At 39.5% G+C, this 19,057-nt stretch overlaps 1 protein-coding gene across 5 annotated transcripts in view; it reads left to right on the top strand.

Moving 5' to 3' along the window:
* myo3a (myosin IIIA) overlaps positions 1 to 19,057 on the top strand; it is a 160,484-nt gene that overhangs the window by 139,081 nt on the left and 2,346 nt on the right. For all 5 annotated transcript variants that reach the window (XM_041814651.1, XM_041814652.1, XM_041814653.1 and 2 more), the window contains 3 exons: positions 9,591 to 9,682; positions 10,994 to 11,034; positions 16,292 to 16,540. In XM_041814651.1, coding sequence (XP_041670585.1) covers positions 9,591 to 9,682; positions 10,994 to 11,034; positions 16,292 to 16,540 — 382 coding nt within the window. The remainder of the gene's footprint in view (positions 1 to 9,590; positions 9,683 to 10,993; positions 11,035 to 16,291; positions 16,541 to 19,057) is intronic.

Genomic DNA, 19,057 nt, shown 5'->3' with positions numbered 1-19,057 from the left:
CGCTCGTAGTGCCGCTATTTGTGACTTTGTAACTTTGAGTCGCTGCTTCCTCATGTCTCCTTTTTGTCTCACCGTCTGTCAGTCACACATCCATCAGCTGTTGGCTGTGCGTACGATCAGTCAGAAGCTTAAACATGAGTAGCGTAACGGGTCTGCATACTGCAGCAGTAAACTTAGCTAAACTAACTCTGTGTGAGCGCCATAGAGTCCACTGTTAGCTCCAAAAAGCAAAGTTAGAGCTTCAGTTAAACGTGCCCTGTTTGTTGTATGACAGCAGACATTAGCAGACTATTACACTTGGAAATGCGCAAAATCGAAATAGCACAATAAAAAACTGGTAATGGCAACACCTGAATTTCGGTGTCCCATGACCAGTCACTCCGAGACAACATGGCGGTGTACATGTAGACAGAAGAAGAGACGAGACTTTTCTAACATTATACTTCTACCCTTATACGTGGCTTTTGCCGTACATACGGACTTTACCTCTGAACTATCATCTGTTCCCTTCATCTTTTGTTCAACATTATCAAGGCAGCCATCGTAGATGTAACCAAAACCGTACCAACACGCAACAGGTTTTCAGCGTCAAGCCTCCCATCAGCGGATTCACGCGAGATGAGATTTTACGAGAATTGCAAGGCCTACGCCCAGAACTCCCTTCGCTCATCTGTGCGTGTCCAACACTGTTAAAGCTCATATGAGAAAAAAGACCACAAAACAATACAATCAACTATTTCTTTAATTTGCAGCAAACGTGTTATTGACTTAAGGATTTATTTTGAGTGTTTAAAATATGGATGTCCTTAAAGAGGATGAGAAATAGTTTGATTTTACTGATGCAGCTCTTTATATCTCAGTCTGTTGTAAACAGTGCTTAAAGTACTTTTGAAATAATCTAAATGCTTTTATTATATATTATTAAGTATAATATTAAAAAAAAGTTATTATCATTGTAGCGATGAGTGCATAGTGTAGTAAATTAAAGATTTTGTAGACTTTTAAAATGAAAGGTTTGATTTGAAGAGCATTAAAATGTACAGTTTGAGTCAAAGTTTGCCTATTCAGTACTTAGTTCAAACATTTTTGAGTAGACCTGAGTGCGTTGTAATTATGACTTTCAGTTGTATAAAAGACGTTTTATCCACCCAGGTATTTTTTTTTTTTTCAAAATTAAAAAAAAGTGTAAAATCTCTTCTTGTTTCTTCTTCGTCTCGTGGGCCCAAATTTTGTCTCGTCTCGTCTCATGAGAGAAGTGTCTCGTCACACCCATACTACATTCTGATAGGACGACAGCTCTCATGCTATTAGCCCCACCCCTTGACCTTACGTTGACCTCATGATCAGAGCACAGCTGCCTGGCTCTGTGCCAGAGAAGAGACAAAGTCTGTTTTCTGTTTCAAACAAGTGACAACCTCCAGTCCTACAAAATGAAGCCAATGTGGAAGTGCACAAAATTGCAATACCGCGAGTGTCCACTAGAGGCTGGCTGCAGGAGCACCGGAAGTCCCATCTGCACCCATGTTAAACAGCCGGTTTACACTAGAAATAAACTGGTTTACAGCCTGGCTCAAAACACCAAACGTGTCTCATTAGCTCGTGTCTTATTGTGCTCCCACTGTACGGGGGGTGAATTTTTTGTACCACGATCGTTTGGATTATATTTATGATGAAAGCTGATTGGCGCGTCTCATTTGATTGACAGAGGCTACGTTTCTGTCAACTGGAATGCTAGCTAGCTGACAGGAATTTGCGCTTAGTGGGCGGGCCGTTAGGTTGATCCAGAGTTCAGTTGAGATCGGGATTTCAATCTGGAAGCCTCCACGGATTGGCTTCAAGAGCCGTTTGAGTCCGCCTATTTTAACCAGACGACTGATGTCACACGGGGTTCGTCCCATTTTTTCTACAGCCAAACAGAACAAATCTCTGTTCTGATGCTTTAATGATCCAGAGACCACTGTGGCTGATAGATTTGGTAAATTTACCTCACAATGAACAAAAAAACAGCATTTAACTGACTGTTAACTTCATCCCAGTCCAGTCTGTTGGTAGCTGATGTCTCTGCCTTCATTGAACTGCGGTTTTAGACTGGAGTGTTAGAGGGGTGGGGTCATTCTCCACTATGGGCTGGTGACATCACCAGTTCACATATTAGCCCCGCCCACAATCAACCCAGCCAGGAAAGAGGCAGGGTTGCCAGGTCCGCAGTTTTCCAGTGGAATTGCGCTACTTCTAACGTACTGCCGCGGGTAGATTTGTTTGTCTGCGGGTTAAGCAGACCCATTTTTTCTGACTTGTGTATGAGTATTTAATTACTGCTGCAGAACAAACTACTCTATTTACACTCAAATACAACTACAACAACCAGCAGAGAGGCAGGAAAACATGGCACACAGACACACGCCACCCACAGAGAGGCAGAATGTCTGCGGCCAATCAAGCAGCATATGCAGTGTGGCAGAGGTTTACTGTTTTATTTTCAATTTCAGCATTGGGCTTGGTTTTGGGCTAGTTTTGGGTTATTTTTGTCACACAGACCTGGCAACCCTGGAAAGAGGGGAAAAACTTTCTAACAGTCTAAATCCAGAATTCAGTCCCATGTAGATCTCAGTGTTTTCACATGTTTACAGCAACCAGACTCACACACACTGGAAAAAGGCCACTCCTGGAATAATTTTAAAAAATAAAACAAGAGGTTTTATGCTTCTAATCAGCCAAAAAACTGCCAATAAAACCAGCGAAAATTCTCTCGTAAAGATTTCTTGAAAAAAACACATTTCATACAAGCCTAACAAGATAAGACAGTCTTAAAACTAGCCAAGAAAACTCATTCTTAGCTATATTTTATCAGTATTAGGAAGGTTATCATCTCATAAAAAGCCTTTGATGCTCAAAAGTAGCATCTTTGGTTTTTTACCCTCAAAAATCATCCCTTATTTTAAGTGAATGTAACTCAATTTAAGTTTTATAAAAGTGACACTGTTCTCCATTTAAGCCCATCACCTACTTAAAATAAGATTATAATCTGGTATTTTCAGACTAAATGTCCTGAATAGCATTCCTGTCTTGTTTCAGGAAGTACTTTTTGTGCCATCGTAGTTCTCCAGTCTGTTATCAGCTTGTTGATCTGTAAAAAAGTCATTTTTCTTCATTAAGTTAAGACTAGTTTTAAAACAAGATAATTCATATTTTACATATTACACAGCAGCTTAAAAACCTGAAGCAATGTACAAAAAAGGCTTGTTTCATCTGAGATGTGACTCAAGATATTTTCAAGACACTTTCACTTATCAAGATGTACTGTCTGAAAACAAGTTCGCATAACTTACTGAAATGGAACTCTTAAAGTGTTCATGTCTTATTTTAAGAGGGATAAGATATTTTCACTAGAATTTAGAGAAGTATATTTGGTAAGATTTTGAGTTTTTACAGTGCATATCTAGAGGACTAAGAGAAAAACTCTGGATTTCACTTTACAGGGTTTTTATAATGTCCAGAAAGTTCCTTTGACAAGGATCATGAGCCGTAGTAAATGTCAGATGTTCGTTTTGGGTGTTCATGAATGTACTGAGCTCTCTGAGTTTCTCCTCAGTGGAGGTCTGACCATGGTGATGTACTGTAGGAGGGAATAACTTGGTGGGTTCAGTAGATCTCATACGGTCCATCATACAGTGAGGTAAAGCCGGGGACATGTTGAGCCGATGCTGACACCTGTAAGAAAAAGTCACAGCCAAACATGGAATAGTACAGTTTGATTACAGGGTGAGGAGGAGTTCAGCTCTTGTATATGAATGTTGGTGTATAGGATCCATGGTGTGGGTCAGGGGTCAAACACTGGTATGAGGAGCTGGCTAGCATGAAGATATGCTCCTGTTTGATGTCTCTTCTTAAAATGAGGTTGTTGAGACCCTCATGTGACTTCAGGTTAAAGTTGCTTGTGAGATTGCACGATTATTTGCAGTAGAAATTCTGTGCTCCAACTTTGTGTGCATTTCAAACAACAACAGTTATGATTTTAAGGCTTCCCAGTTCATTTTTTAAAGTTCAATTAGATTATGCATGACTTTATATTATCTCTATGTAAAGCAGATTGAAAAGCCTCTACCAGCCTGCAGTGTGACCACAGATGAGGTTCTAGTTTTTGATGAATGTATAAATCTGAGGACTCTACCTGGTTATTTAAGAAAATTTGCATTTCTAAACTCAATACTTACCAAAAAATGTTTCCTAAATACATTTCACTATTTCCAATAATGAAGTAATGCTGCGGCACCACTGTGAGCTCTTTCTGCAGGCAGGAGCAAGTATTGCAAAGGTCTTCCAGCAAAAACGGTCTGAAATTGTGACAGAAAAAGTATCCGTTGTTCTTGCAGTCTTTGTGAATTCATTTCTCTCAGGCCCAGAACAACATGATGCTCAGAAACATCAGGCCAGAGGAGTCAGAGTGCCACAGTGCCATCAAAAAAAGCCTGCTGTTCTCATAAATACCCCTGATTACTAACATGACATGCTTCTTGTTCAGTTTTATAACGGCGTGTGGGCTTGTGTCAGCTCTTTCCTCTCTGTCCTTTTTCCTGAATATAAAAAAGATTTTATTACCGTCGCCTCACAGAAGACAGAGATGTTATCGACGACACCGCTCTCTTTTCTCTCGTGCTGCCAGATTAGATTAGGAAACCTGGGAAAGTCAAGTGCCAAAACAGGAAGCGCTTTTCTTCCCAGTGTGTCATCAAAACTAGGATTTGATTTGCACAGGTGATAGGTGTAATTGCTTTCAGGACGGTGAGAGGAGGGGCAACAAATTGAAAGTTCACTGCTCTGCAAAATGAAGCTGGCAGCTAGAATGTCACTGTTGTGGTGAAATAATCTAATAATGATAGAAATGAAGGCCTTTCCTTTGATGACATCCTGATTATTCGGCCGTTTGATTCGACTGATCAATGTCTCTGTTCATAATGTAGTTTTAATCTTACAAATATGTGGAGATGCTTTGTCTTATTCTCACTGTTTTGAAGTTGAAGTAACTTCCGGTATTAGAAGACGAGACACGGCAGCGCTCGTCTGACTTCCAGTGTGAAGTGGAGATCCTCGGCTGCATCCGGGTCCCTCTCAAATAAAGGCCTTCTTAATGAAGCCAAGTGAAGTGCTGGGATCGCTGTAGTAGACGAGCATGGAAAAAACACATCTGACCAAAATTTTCAAAAGAAATGCAGCTCAATTATTTCAGTTTCAAGGATTCAAACATCCATTAAAGCGTTGGAAATTCCAGTGTTAATTTTGACAGCTATTTTAAATTTTAGTTTTAGTTTTAGTCTTTAAATGAAATGTATATTAGTTTTAGTCACATTTTAGTCATTTCTAGCCTTTCAGTTTTAGTCTAGTTTTAGTCAACAAAAACTCAAAACATTTTAGTCTACTTTTAGTCCAAGCATTTATTCTCTTGCCTAAATCTGGTACCAAATCATGGTAGTGTGTTCTCTGCCAAACCTGGGGTCCCTGCTTTCTACAGCTGAGAGGCAGAATAGATACAGATGAGCTGTTTTAGACAGATTTATCCACAGTGAAGAAATATCACAGATATAGAATGTCTGAAAAAACTACATCACATTTTAGTCTAGTTTTAGTCATCACAGATCTATTTTTGTTAGTCTCAGTCTAGTTTTAGTCGTCACAGATCTATTTTTGTTATTCTCAGTCTAGTTTTAGTCATCACAGATCTATTTTTGTTAGTCTCAGTCTAGTTTTAGTCATCACAGATCTATTTTTGTTAGTCAGTCTAGTTTTAGTCATGAAATAAAGGCTGTCGATGAACACGTTTAGTCAGAGTTTTAGTCGATGACATTAACACTGATCTGATGCACTCATTGGCCCATGCCACCTTTTAGTAGAACTACCAGTTCCATCAGTAATAAAAAGGCAAGTGCTGTAGATCAGTGGTTCTTCAATCTTTTTAGCTGGCAACCCCCAAAATAAAGTTGTCAGAGACGGGGACCACCACTGTACCTGAAGGTGGTTGAACAGCCATGAACAATCAGGAATAGTCATGTGCAGACCAGGCCATCCATAAGGGGGATAAATGGGAGAGCTTTCTGGGCCCAGCCAAATGTAGGGGAACCATGGAGGTCAGGAAAATCATGGTCAATTGTAAAGTTAAGCTATGACATTCTTATTTTATATTGAACCTGAATAATCACCCATCTTATAAAAAACATTTATTTATGATTCTTTTGTGCCATAGTAACTAGCCTTCAAAAAAATGTAAATCCCTTTTCTTTAAAACAGAATTGAAATGGGTTAAAAATGGCAAACACTGGTGGAAAACGTTTTGAAAGGGGATTTTGAAAGAAGCAGAAATGGCAAAAACTAGATAAAAGTGGCACAAAGTAAGCGAATAATGGCAAAAACAGGAATAAAAAAGTTGTTAAACAGGATTTAAAAGTAGCCAAATGGGTTTAAGGTGGCAAAGATGGATGGAAAATTTTGTGAAATGGGAAAAAAAATTGGCCAAAATCGATTTACAGAGGCAGAAAATGGGCAGAAATGGGTTAAACAGGCAAAAATTGGCATAAAAAATAATGAAGTGTGGTTTAAATGGGTAAAAATGGGGCTAAAAATGGTTAACGGGGCAATAAACGGTCAACAGGGAAACAAAAGGAGGAAAATGGAATGAATTGGTTTAGAAGTGACAAAAATGAGTTTTCAGTGGCAAAAATGTGCAAAATTGGTGTGAAATTTAAATGTGTAATTTGAAAATATTCATTTTTTCGAAGGCATTTGGAGGCATCCTCTCAGTGTCTCCAAATGGGGTCCCGACCCCAAGGTTGAGAACCACTGCTGTAGATAATACTAGCTGTCTCAAATTTGATTAAAATGCAAACAAATAACCAACCTGATGTGACTGGCTCCAACAAGCATGTTTTTCAATGTGATTATAGTACATTTTTATGTCGGTCCCCTTCTGTGTGAATGTGTTCATAACATAATAGTACAGCATACATAACACTGACATTTACCCCCCTTTACTCCACATGTTCAGTTTCAGAGGACTACAGTGTTCTTTAACGTGGGCATGTTCGCCCTTTACCGGCTTTTCTTCAGCACAGCACGTCCCCTGAGGTAAAGCAGAATGAATTATCAGAGTTATTTCCACTGCAGCTCCCTGCAAAATAACGCTTCTCAGCCTCACTCGGTCATTCCTCCTCTAACTGAGCTCAGCTGTCCTCCTATATTTCAGTGACATAATACATTTCATAATAATAAAAGCGGAGCAATGCCAATCACATGGGTCTGTATGGGAAAGGTCATCAAATGTTAATCATGTTTTGTGAGCCAGCGTTTCCAACAATTATGGCAGGAATTAATCAGAAGCTGTGTGAAATTGGCTTTACTCAATAGAGCAATACACAATGACCTTTAGATGAAGTTGTTCAATAATATCAGAAACTTTCCCCCTCCTTCACCTGGGAGCTTCTGCACATGATGGATGGTTTGTGCTGCATGTTCTCCCATGAACAATGATTAATAAGGAGCCAACAAGCAAAGGTCATTGTAATGTCTCCATAATTGTTGTATCACATTCCCAGGGAGGGACGGCATCACATGATATGAAGCATGACGGATACGACAGATTAAAACACGGACACTGCAGAGGATGTTTGGTACAGAGACCCCAGCTGTGCACAAACACAGGCCTGGTTTTATGCTCAGTACAGTTCAGGAACCAAACACGGATCGAAACAAAGCTATAGGTCGCCCTGTGTGGGTCAAAGGTTGTTCACATAATCGCTGTTGGAAAGTCACTTGGTAAAGGCCTTAGGGTTAAACTGCTGAATGTATGGAGAGCTGTTCAATAAGCACAACAGAGGCAAAGGTCAGATCACAATCGACAGTCTCTACGGCCATCAGTGGGGACATACCAGCACATTTACAGAGATCTGATCAAGCTAAAATGAGTAAATATAATGCTGACCTGTTTAGAATGCATGAAGTTCTCATCCTGTAGGTCAGGACTCAAAAGTGGGTCACAGAGCTGTTTTCTGTAGGTCGCAGTAAATGCACTGGAAAAGGAAGCAGCGATGCGACCGTTCAACATTATTATAAATAAATAACGATAAATCATGTGGCATGAGCCGATGCCAGTCGGGATGTTTGACTGTTGTTTTGCATCGTTTCATGCTGCCCTCTGGCTGACCTAAGAGAAGAGGCTTTAATTAGGCTCTAACAGAAATGCATTGTGGGAGTGAAACAGGAATAAAAAAAACTTTGCTCAATTATTCTAAACATCAGCTTTGATATTCACAATCTGTGCTTCTCATGCTGAGATAATAAAACGTAGGTGACCACGGGTTGTTCACTACTATTCCCAGTGCATTGTGGGATAGAATGAGTGCACTATATGGTGAATAACAATGTTAACTTAGAATTTAGACACTACTACAAAATCATGTATTCACTATGTAGTGCTCATGTGTCAAACTCAAGGCCCGGGGGCCAAATCCGGCCCGTGGAACAGTTAAATCTGGACCCCAAGATGACCTCATACTTCTGTTCTAACTGTCCCATCAGTCTGAGGTCTGCAGATTTACTCAAGTATAAAAGTGTGAACTTATCCTTTAAGATATCCTTGTTAAGTCACAAAATCTGAAAAAGTAAGGAGTAAAAATATTCAGATAAGAAGTCAGGAATGTGGGAAAAGAAATTAATTTGTGTTTTAATTTCATATTTTCAATTTTGCATCTCACAATCAGGACTCAAACTTAGAATTCTGACTTTTTATTTCATACTTTGAGCATTTCAACTCACAATTTTGACTTCTCATAGAATGTTTTGAGCTTTAAGATTCATAATTCTAATTTTTAAGTGATATTTTGACCTTTTTTACCAATTATTTTGTATTTTATCTTATATTTTCAACTCAATACTTTGACTTCATAACCCCATAGTTTGACCTTTTAGACTCACAATTTAAAATTTTGAATCATATTTTGACTTTTAATTTCATGATTACAAATTTTATTTCAAATTTTATTTGACCTTTCAAACCAATTATTTTGAGTTTCTTTCTGATATATTTGCCTTTAAAAAAGATTATTTTTTGATTTCATCTTTTAAACTTTTTGAACTAATACATTTACTTTTCTCAGATTGTGAGCCTTTAAACTCATCTTTTTAGCTTTTTAAATGTCAAAATCATTTATCATCAGTGCTTTAGTTTTTTTCTCTTTTTTTTCCTATTTTATTCCTCTGAAATGAGGTGGAGAGTTTCTGGTTAAAAAGGTGACCCTGTTAGGCCCTCAGGTTAGACCTGAATCCAGAATCCGGCCCCTGTAGTTCACTCTACAGTGAATGGGGAGTGATTTCAGACACAGCAGGGTCTTTAATTGGCAGTCCTACTTTTAACCATTGTGTATCAAATGTTTGTAAAATGCATTCTGTGAAATGTAGGAAATAAAAATGCAGGTGTGTTTGTTAACTTAGTAAAGTGAAACACATGAGCCAGTGCTGGGTGATGTAGTGAAATGTATTAAATATGAATCTGTCCTTACAGTGGAACAGCTCCACTATTCTTAAAAGTCTTTCTTACTTTTCAGCTGAGAAGAGACTGTCAAGGACCCCCCGCAGGACCCAGCAGCCAAAGACCCTGAACACACCAGAGGACTCGACCTATTACAACCTAATCCATGTGAGTTATCGAACAATTTAGATTCTTTCTACAGCAAAACCTTCCATTCAGCCACCATGGGACCCTGGAACTCCTCCCCCACATCCTGACTCTCACGATGCTCTGCAATTTTCCTTTCTGTTGTTCTCTTAACTACAAATGTTCCCTTAGCAGGAAACATCCACCAATAACAAAGCTGTCAGCAAATGTATGTCCCAGGGTTTTTATGTGCATTTGACAAACAACAACTTTCTTCACAAGTTTTTTGTGAGAGCAGCGGTTCTTGTTTTGTTGTGGAGTTTGTGAGAAAAAGTCACGCCATGGTGAAATGCACTGAATAAATAATTATCAGTGATAAAGGCCAGGAATTCATCAGGCTAAAAGCAGTGAGAGACTTTAGTTTAGCTCAGGGGTTGATTATGAATGTTCATGTGATATTTCAGTTTTCTAATAAATGTGCAAAAAAATGTTTGTTTTCGCATCGGGCTTCTTTGTAAGCCCATTTACACCACTTAAAAAGAGAATTGTGAAAGATAAGTAAAAAGGAATTCTAAGTCATAATTATGAGATAAAAAGTCATGATTATAAGATGACTTTTATCTCATAATTTTGACTGTTAACTTCTTACTTATGACCTTTTTTCTCAAAATGTAACTCTATCTTACAATTGGGATTTTTTATCTTATAATAATGACTTTTGATCTCACAATTATGACTTTTTATCTCATAATTTAGACTTTTCGTCTGACAACTATGGCTTTTCATCTCGTAATTTTAACTTTTCACCTTATAATTGTGACTTTTTACCTCTTACTTATGACTTAGGTCAGTTATTATTATTATTATTATTATTTTTTTTTTTTAGAATTGTTTAACTTTCACAATTTTCTTGAAGTGGTGGAAATGGGCTTCCGTTGGCTTAAAAAAAAAACTACACTGAAAAAACTGGAGTTCGTCTGACTTACTTTTGTTGAAAATAATTATAATGATTTATAAATATCTGCAGCATCATCTTTACATAATCCATTTCTTTCCAAAGTTTCATGAAAAATCATGAAATAGTTGGATCATTTCTTTCTTGACTGAAGTTTCTTCATATAAAACATCTGAATCTCTCTGCAGCTAGCACAGCTAAGATTAGCCTCTGGCTAACTGGTCCCAGCTTGTAAACTCCTGGAGCATGTAATGGGCCAAACAGCATTTTGCTTAGTATTACTGGGTTGAAATTAACCACCAAATTGGATCCCACACATCTAGAACTTTCTCTTTCTGTGCCTGAGCGTAGAGACTCAGAGTGTCTGATTAATCTGTCCTCTGTCTCTCTCCATGCAGCGGTCTGTCCAGGACGATAAACGAAAGCCCAGGAAAGAGGAGTAAGTGTTCCGTTTCTTATTTCAAGCTAACTTTAACAAGCTCTCACTGCTGTTTTAAGAGGTTGGCGTGCTGCCTGCTGTCTTGGCACACTGGGTTCAGAGTAATGACTGCAGCCCTGCGCCGACATAAGGACAGTGTCTGGGTCTGAATTTAATGATCTGAAGGATGGCACACATCCTCAGTGAAATTAATTAGCCCCATCATTCGCTATAGCCGCGATCACTAAATGTGCTCAGTGAAATTTAATGTCAGGCATCAGAAATATTTGGTGTACAGTTTAGAGACAGCGCTGAATGTTCCTTAGAGCTCACTCTTGATAGAAAGAGTGTATTTGTATGTCTGGTATAGGCCACAGGGTGAGCGTACCACCCAGAGTGAGAGGGTGTAGATAGACTGATAGGGGCTGTCTGAACGAGACAGAGGCAGGGTACTTTATCACAGCCGTCTGACGGCACGCACACGCTGAAACACACACTCGCAAAGCTACAAACATCAAGGGTAATAATTTGTTAGCAGATAAATAAAGCTAGCGATGGACAGGAGCAGTTTACATGCATCATTAAGTATGAGAAGGTCAGCAGGAAAGATGGCATCTGGGGCTGAAGCTGACAGCCGAGGAGGATGGGAGACGAGAGAGCGTGGGTGTTAGGCGAGTGGAACCTGAGGAGACGACAAAGGTGACGACAGGAAACAGGAGTAAGGAGAACAAAAGGAGGAATGAGGAGACAGAGGTCAAAGGGACCAGTGTTAGTTAACCACTAATATCTGCATTGTCACTGATACTGAAGCGTTGATCTATCATCTGACGGTATCTGACGTACCCGAGATCCAGGAAACAGCATCAAATCTTTGCTATTCTCTGTGTTCAGCCTTTGATGGTGATGCCATACATTCAGACATCCTTTCCCTCTCTACTAGACGATGCAATGTCCTCTTTTCTGACTGCAGCTTCAGCAGTTTGCTGGAAATAAACAGAAGGAAAACAACTAGCAGTGAACCAGAAATGATCCGGCCTCCAGACCAAACCTGGTGCAGCCGTCAGAGCCGGACTGATTCTCACTGGCCGAGTGAAACCTGCTGAAATAAAGAGCAATGACAGACTGCAGCACAGAACTTTAACTCTGTGCTAATGGGCTGTGAAGTTGTACACAAACAATCACTGCTTTGAGGAGGAAGCTCGTGTCACCATGGTCCAGGCCCACATGGCAGTCTTAGAATCTAGATGTTTTACATGCATTTTTAACAGATTCATTCTTAGTGTGGAGCGCTGACATTAGCTCGCTTAATGTAGGTTGCATAGTAAACTGAGGCTGATAAAAGCTGTTAAGCTTTGCACATATATGTCACACACACATATGTATTACTAAAACTTCAGATGAAGTGAAACAGTTAAACCCAGAACTTTAAGAATGCTACCTGTGCTTGGCCTAAAACCCAAGAATGAATTTGTGGCAGTCCACTGCTGCACTCGGTGCTTAACCTAAGTAGCAGCCAGCATTTTCAGCGTTCAGTGCAAAAATTCCTGCAGCATCAGCTGTTTTTGTCTCTGCACTTGCAGTGCTCTTCATTGAAAAACCTTCAGCTTTTGGAACAGAACCACAATCAGTGCATTAAGTTAGAAAAAGACAAATTCATGTAAAAATGTAAGTCTGATGTAACTGTACTAAATCAGGTTCCTCAAAGGTCGACTAACCCAGCTACTAATGCACTTAGAGAACGATTTACATAATAAAACACACTGTAAACATACTGAATGTTGCTCACCTCACTGACCAATCAAAACTAAGAGGGGGTGGGGCTTCTTATATTGGCTCTGTCAACCACAGTGTCATCAAAGAGAAAATAATCAGATTTTGTTTTTTAAAGGTTGAAGTTTGCAGATCCAGAGCTGCTGCTAATGCAGGTCAACTGTACGGTCTTTAAAAGTGTTTTAAGTTGATCAAAAATCCTTTTAAAAAGTAATGAAAGGTCTTGAGTGCATTACTGCAAGGTCCTTCTGTTCAAACCTGTTTTTATTTTTTTTTAGATTTGTCGAAAGATGTTTCTTGATAGTTTTTCTGTTCTTGTTTTCTACATTTAGTTTTAAGCACAAGCGAGATTCTGATGGAGCTCCACCAGATCTGACATCAGTCTGCACGCTTCTTAAGGGTTTTCTGGCCTGTTGAGCCATCAGAGCATCCTCAACGCTCCTCTGTGGTGCAACGAGCAACTTAACAACTTAACTAAGAACTTTATCTAACAGTAGTATCAATAATATATTGCAGTCTTGATCCTGATCTCTGACTAAAAAGCTCAGTGTCATTGAGGTTTATTCCCCTTACATAATCGTAACACATAATTCAGTGAGTGTAATTATCTGCTCTCTGGGCCAATCACTTCAGCCTGAGAACAACACATCCATCAGAATCATGGGCTGGATGATGGTGTGTCTGTGGTTATGAGGTCAGGGCTGGCCGTTGTCACTCTCCTGATGCTGCAGCAGTCGTTTCCTCCAACAGTCTGGACTTTATGTTCATGTAGGAAACGTATTGATCCGTACGTGGAAATTCTCTTTCACACATCTGTTCATATGGAGGTCAGTGCAGGTTCAGATTCAGGCCAGCAGACTGTCTGGTGGGTGGAGGGTTAGTGCATCATTCCTCTACGATACACAGAGGGGGATGAAGCTGAGTACTCAAGCAGGAGTACTTCCGTTTTATTCAGCGGTATCACAGAAGAGAGAGCGGTGGCGTTCTCGGTTATCTTACACAATCACTGAATTGTTGTTTTTTTGCATTACCTGTGGCTTTGACTGTGCTGAGCTAAGGTCTAAGTGAAGGGGTATCAGTTTAACCATCCTAGAGAGCCAAGAGGTTATTGACACATTTTCCTATTACTTTAAGGCAGGGGTTCTCAACCTTTTCAGCCCACAACCCCAAAAATAAAAGTTCCAGAGACCAGGGACCCCCACTGATCTGAAGGGGCTGAACACAGCCATGAACGTTCGAGAACAGCAGACAAGGCCGCCATTAGGGGGAAAATGGGAGAGCTTTCTGGGGTCCAGCAAAATCCTGGTCCATTGTAAAGTTAAACTGGGGTATATGCTTATCAAAGAAACAGCTATCTTTTTAATTCATTTGTGTAGTAAGTAGCCCTCTTAAAAATGTAAATCCTTGCGGAGCAGGTGGCCTAGTGGTTAAAGGCGCTCCCCAATGTACACGGGCGGCCCAGGTTCGAATCCGGCCCAAGGCCCTTTACCGCATGTCTCTGCCTCACCCTTGACCCTGTTTCCGACTCTATCCACTGTCCTCCTCTATCAAATAAAAGTGCCCAAAAATAAATCTTAAAAAAAAAATGTAAATCTCTTTGATCAAAACAGAATAAAAATACGTTAAAAATAGCTAAAATGGGTTAATAATGAAAAAAAATAGTGGAAAGGGTGGTGAAATTGGATTTTTAAAGTAGCAGAAATCGGTTAGAAGTGGCAGAAATTATGGGGAGCACAGATGGTTGAGTGGTTTAAGGCGCCATTCATGTACGCGGGCGGCCCGGGTTCGAATCCAACCTGTGGCCCTTCATCGCATGTCTCTCCCCACTCTCTTCCCTGTTTCTGAATCTATCCACTGTCCTTCCTCTATCATATAAAGGCATGAAAAGGCCCAAAAATAAATCTTTAAAAAAAACAACAACAACAAAAAAAGGAGTGGCAAAAATGATATATGAATGGCAAAAAATAGCAGAAAAAAGGCAAAAATGGGTTACAGTGACAAAAATGGGCATAAATAGTGGTAAAAGGGAATTAAAAAGTGGCTGAAAAGGCTTTAAATTGGCAAAAATGTGTGGAATTTCGGTGAAATGGGAAGAAAAATTGATATCAACTGGCAAAATAGTGCTAACTGAGAAAGAAAAAACAGGCAGGTATTGGCAGAAATTGGTCAAACTGGCAAAAATGGGCATATCAGATAGTGAAATCTGGTTAAAATGGGAAAAATTGGGCATAAAAAGTGGTAAATGGGGTTAATAGTGTCAATAATGGGTTAACGGAGGCAATATTTGACTTGTGTGGCAAGAACTGGTTTAGAAGTGGAAAAAACAGGCAGGAAGAAGTGGTGGAAAGGGTTAAAATGGATTTTAAAAGATTTTAAAAGTAGCAGAAATGGGTTAGAGTGCCAAAAATTAGATAAAAGTGACAAAAAATTTAAAAAAAAAAAGCAAATATGGGTGATAGTGGCAAAAATAGGCATATTAAGCGGTAAAAGGGGATTAGAAAATGGTTGAAATGGCATTTAAGTGGCAAAATATTTTTCATCCCATTTCACCAAATTTCCACATGATATAATTGGCAATAAAAGGCATATCAAATTGTGAAATGTGGCGTAGGAAGGGGTAATGAGGGGTTAATAGTGGCAATAATGGGTCAACAGAGCCAACAATAGGCAGACAGTGTCATGATTTGGTTTAGAAGTGGCAAAAACAGGCAGAAAAAAGTGGTGGGAAGGGTTTAAAACTGAGAAAAATGGGTTTTAAGTGGCAAACGTGTTAAAAATTGGCAAATTGGTGTAAAGTAGCAACAGTGTTGTTTAAAAAATATTCTTAGTTTTTTAAGGCATCTGGAGACCCCATCTCAGTGTCATATGACCCCCAATGGGTTCCCGACCCCAACGTTGAGAACCCCTGCCCTAAGGTTATGTTCTAGGCTGCACTGTCACTGTTCCAGGTCTTTGGACTCCATTATCAACATGTTGAAATTCCAATTTCAAACCCTCGAGTTGCTTGTGTAAAAAACTAATTTCATGACAGAGACAGAAGCAGAAATGGACTGTAGGAGGAGGGGAGTCTATATAAAGCCTCTTTGTTTCCTGCATTGTAAGAACTAAACAAAGGCTGAATGCATCAGTGGGTTTTCACTGTCCCCTTTATCTCTACAAGTCCAATTATATTTGTCTCTGTGTTTTTATTAAATCTGAGTTAAGGCCTTTGTTACTTCAATAGTTTCTGGGGTCGTGGTGTCCTGGAACACATGCAGTTGTGGTGAAGCTAATCAAACTGCTTTCTATAGAACTGAACGTAGATTTATTGATTATCTGAGATTTCTCAGTTTTGTGTCGACAATATGTAACATGAACTCTAACACTGATCAACAGAGCTACGTAGGCTGTTTTAGTGCAGATTCTTAGTTCATGTGAGTATTTGGTGTGTTTGGCTGAATGTAGAAAGTCTAATAGAAAGACTGAGTTGGTGTCTAACATCTGTCCCTTCCTCCTGTTTGTGCTGCAGTCAAGGAAAGCTGCTGGATGTGGACGACCCTTACTACCAGGAACTGTCCTCCAGCCGGTCTGAACCAGCCCTTCCCACGGACTACGCCTCCCCCAGCAGAACACCAGAGAGACAGATGTCAGTAGAGAGGAGAAAGTCGACGGACAGGAGGAGGTCTTTGGACAGGAGACACTCTTCTTTAGTCAGCAGGCAGCCCAGAGAGCGGGCCGTCACTGAACCAGGACCTCCAAAGCGTGGAAGTGACAGCAGGTTTGTCTCTTCTGCTAAATAAATGAGTCATTGAAAGGTTGATGTCAAAGAGGATGGGACCAGAGAAACAGTTCACATTTAACAAACTCTGGAATCCCAGTTAACTTTGTGTGATCATGTCGTCACTCTCTACAGCCTACATGCTGGCATTTTACTAGATTATTGCATTCAAGGTGTATTTGGGTGCCATAAAAGCAGCAGAAGGTAGCACTACAGACTCAGCGCCCTTGCTGTGGGCAGAAGGAAAGCCTGAGGCATGAAGAGAAAACCCAGAACAGAGCAGGCATCAGTGACAGCAGAAGGACATTGATTAAGTCAGAAGCAGCATAATGGAGGAGCTGGGGTGGAGGAGGGTCGCTAAAAGTGGCTATCAGTGAAGAGGAGGCAGGCTGGAGCAGCTTAAATAAGGTGAAAGTTTGTTTAGCCAGTTAGCTTAGCATGAATCAGCAGACTATTAGCTGATGAGGGCTTGTGTTCATTACATTTTGTACCATATAAGGAACAAACTTCAATATTCTTTGTTAGATAGATTTAAGTTGATAATTGATCATTTCAGGAATTTGGGTCATGATTGCCCATTCCAGAGGTGGCGGTTTGTCCTGAGGGAAGACCGGTTGAGAACCCCTGATGTCGCTGCTGACAGCAGTAATTAGTGGGGATGCTGAGTAAGCATCCACACTGTTGATAGTCGCGTCGGCCATTTTATTCTTCCTCCATGTCCGCTATTTCCTCCTTCATACTTTGTCGTATCGACACCGTTTAAACTTAAAAAAATTCAGTATCTTCATCATACGACTGCTATGACTTTTCTCATTTCTAACTTTTATGATTTTTAAAAAATGTAACTTTTTTTTTAACAATGTTAAACAGATGGCAAAATGTCACAAACCTGCACTTTTTTCAACTCCTCTTAACTTTGGCATTTCTTGGGCTATTTTCACTATTCTACCATCAAACTCTTCAGCTTCTTGTGCTCTTTTCAGCTATTTATAATACTTTTTATACTATTTAAACTTTACACTATTTTGCTATTTCTAAAACTAAAATAGCATTATTTTAGATGGGCCAGTTTTTTAAATCCTCTAAAACTCCTTCAACTTCTAAGGCTTATAACTTCAGTTCACTTCCACACACAAACTTCATTTTTGCTTTAAAACGTAGACAAACTCTTCAGCTATCTAGGACTGATTCAAGTTATTGATATCTTTTACAGATTTCTTATAATCACTGATCAAGCTTTGAGCTCTCTCAGACGTTTACAATGGGGGTAAATGAAGAGGCTTATGATGATGTCACACTTGGAGCACAGAGGCTGTGTGAAATAGAGGCAGGTCTGAACAAACGTCTCTCTTCTTAAGCTATTTTCAGCTAACTTTACGCTACTTTCAGCTACTTTTATCATTTTTTAGCCACTGAATGCCATTTTCAGCTACTTTATGGTATTTTATGCTATTCTTGTGCTATTTTCTTGCTTTTTCAGCTATTTTCAGCAGTTCTTCCACAGTTCAGCTCTCAGCATCCCCACGCAATTTAAGCTGAAATTGGATTTTTATCCAGTTATTTAGTAACTTAATCCAGTCAGTAACTTTCCCTTCCGTTATCCAGGCTGGGACAGGGCAGAGCATTAGAATGACCATTTTAACAGTCAATTTAATCACGTTTACAGTCTGATTCACAGTTGATTCGGGGGTCAATATCTTATTTATTTCTTATAACTGTACGGGATAGCTCATCTTACAAACTCATTGATTATAATGGGGTCAAGGGTAAGGCATCCTTTGAAGCATGGCTGATCTGACAGTGTTGTAAACCGCCTCAGCGCCATCTCTCTGCTTGCTGTGAAACTGAAGTTTCAGACAGAATTTTAGATGAGACAACTTCTGTTACTTGGCTTCATAACATCTCTGCATAAACCAGAGAATGACCCTATACTCCTATATTTCATACAACCTGTGGGTTCATGTATTTAAAATTCATAGATCTAACTCACTGTTTTCTAACGACTAATCTGTCAAAAATATCTGACAAAAATGTAGGAATTTGTACAATATCTCACCCATAGGTCACTGCCCTGAAAAGTGCAACTGCTCACTATGATCCTGTTTTTACTGATTTGCAGGGCAAACGTCCTTCAATACTAAAACCTCACAGTTTCTCTCATTTCCTTTAAAACAAGGACTGAGTTAGGACTGAGCAGTGTACCTAAACATTGAGCACCTCTTAGTATTTTCATATCAGCTGTTATTGAAAATTCACATTACCAGCTACAGTATGTTTGATGATGCATGTTTTTATTTCCACAAAAAAGGTACTTAATCTCAAGCTTTGCTAGTTTTTGTAAGTTGATCTACAGCTCCTAAAGTCCACCAGTGTTTGCTCCTGCGGCTCCACAAGAAACAGAAGAAAGCTTTAAAGCGTTGTTATCTGTCTCTGTATCTGTGGGATAATTCAACCTCTAAATACAGTATTAGGTCTGCTGTTATAACCTTTATTCCTGCTTAATGGTTACATGTTTTC

The sequence above is a fragment of the Cheilinus undulatus genome, linkage group 19 (assembly GCF_018320785.1).
Source record: "Cheilinus undulatus linkage group 19, ASM1832078v1, whole genome shotgun sequence".
Lineage (NCBI taxonomy): Eukaryota > Metazoa > Chordata > Actinopteri > Labriformes > Labridae > Cheilinus > Cheilinus undulatus.
The sequence above is the reverse complement of the archived record's forward strand: the minus strand, read 5'-3'. Positions and strand labels throughout refer to the sequence as shown.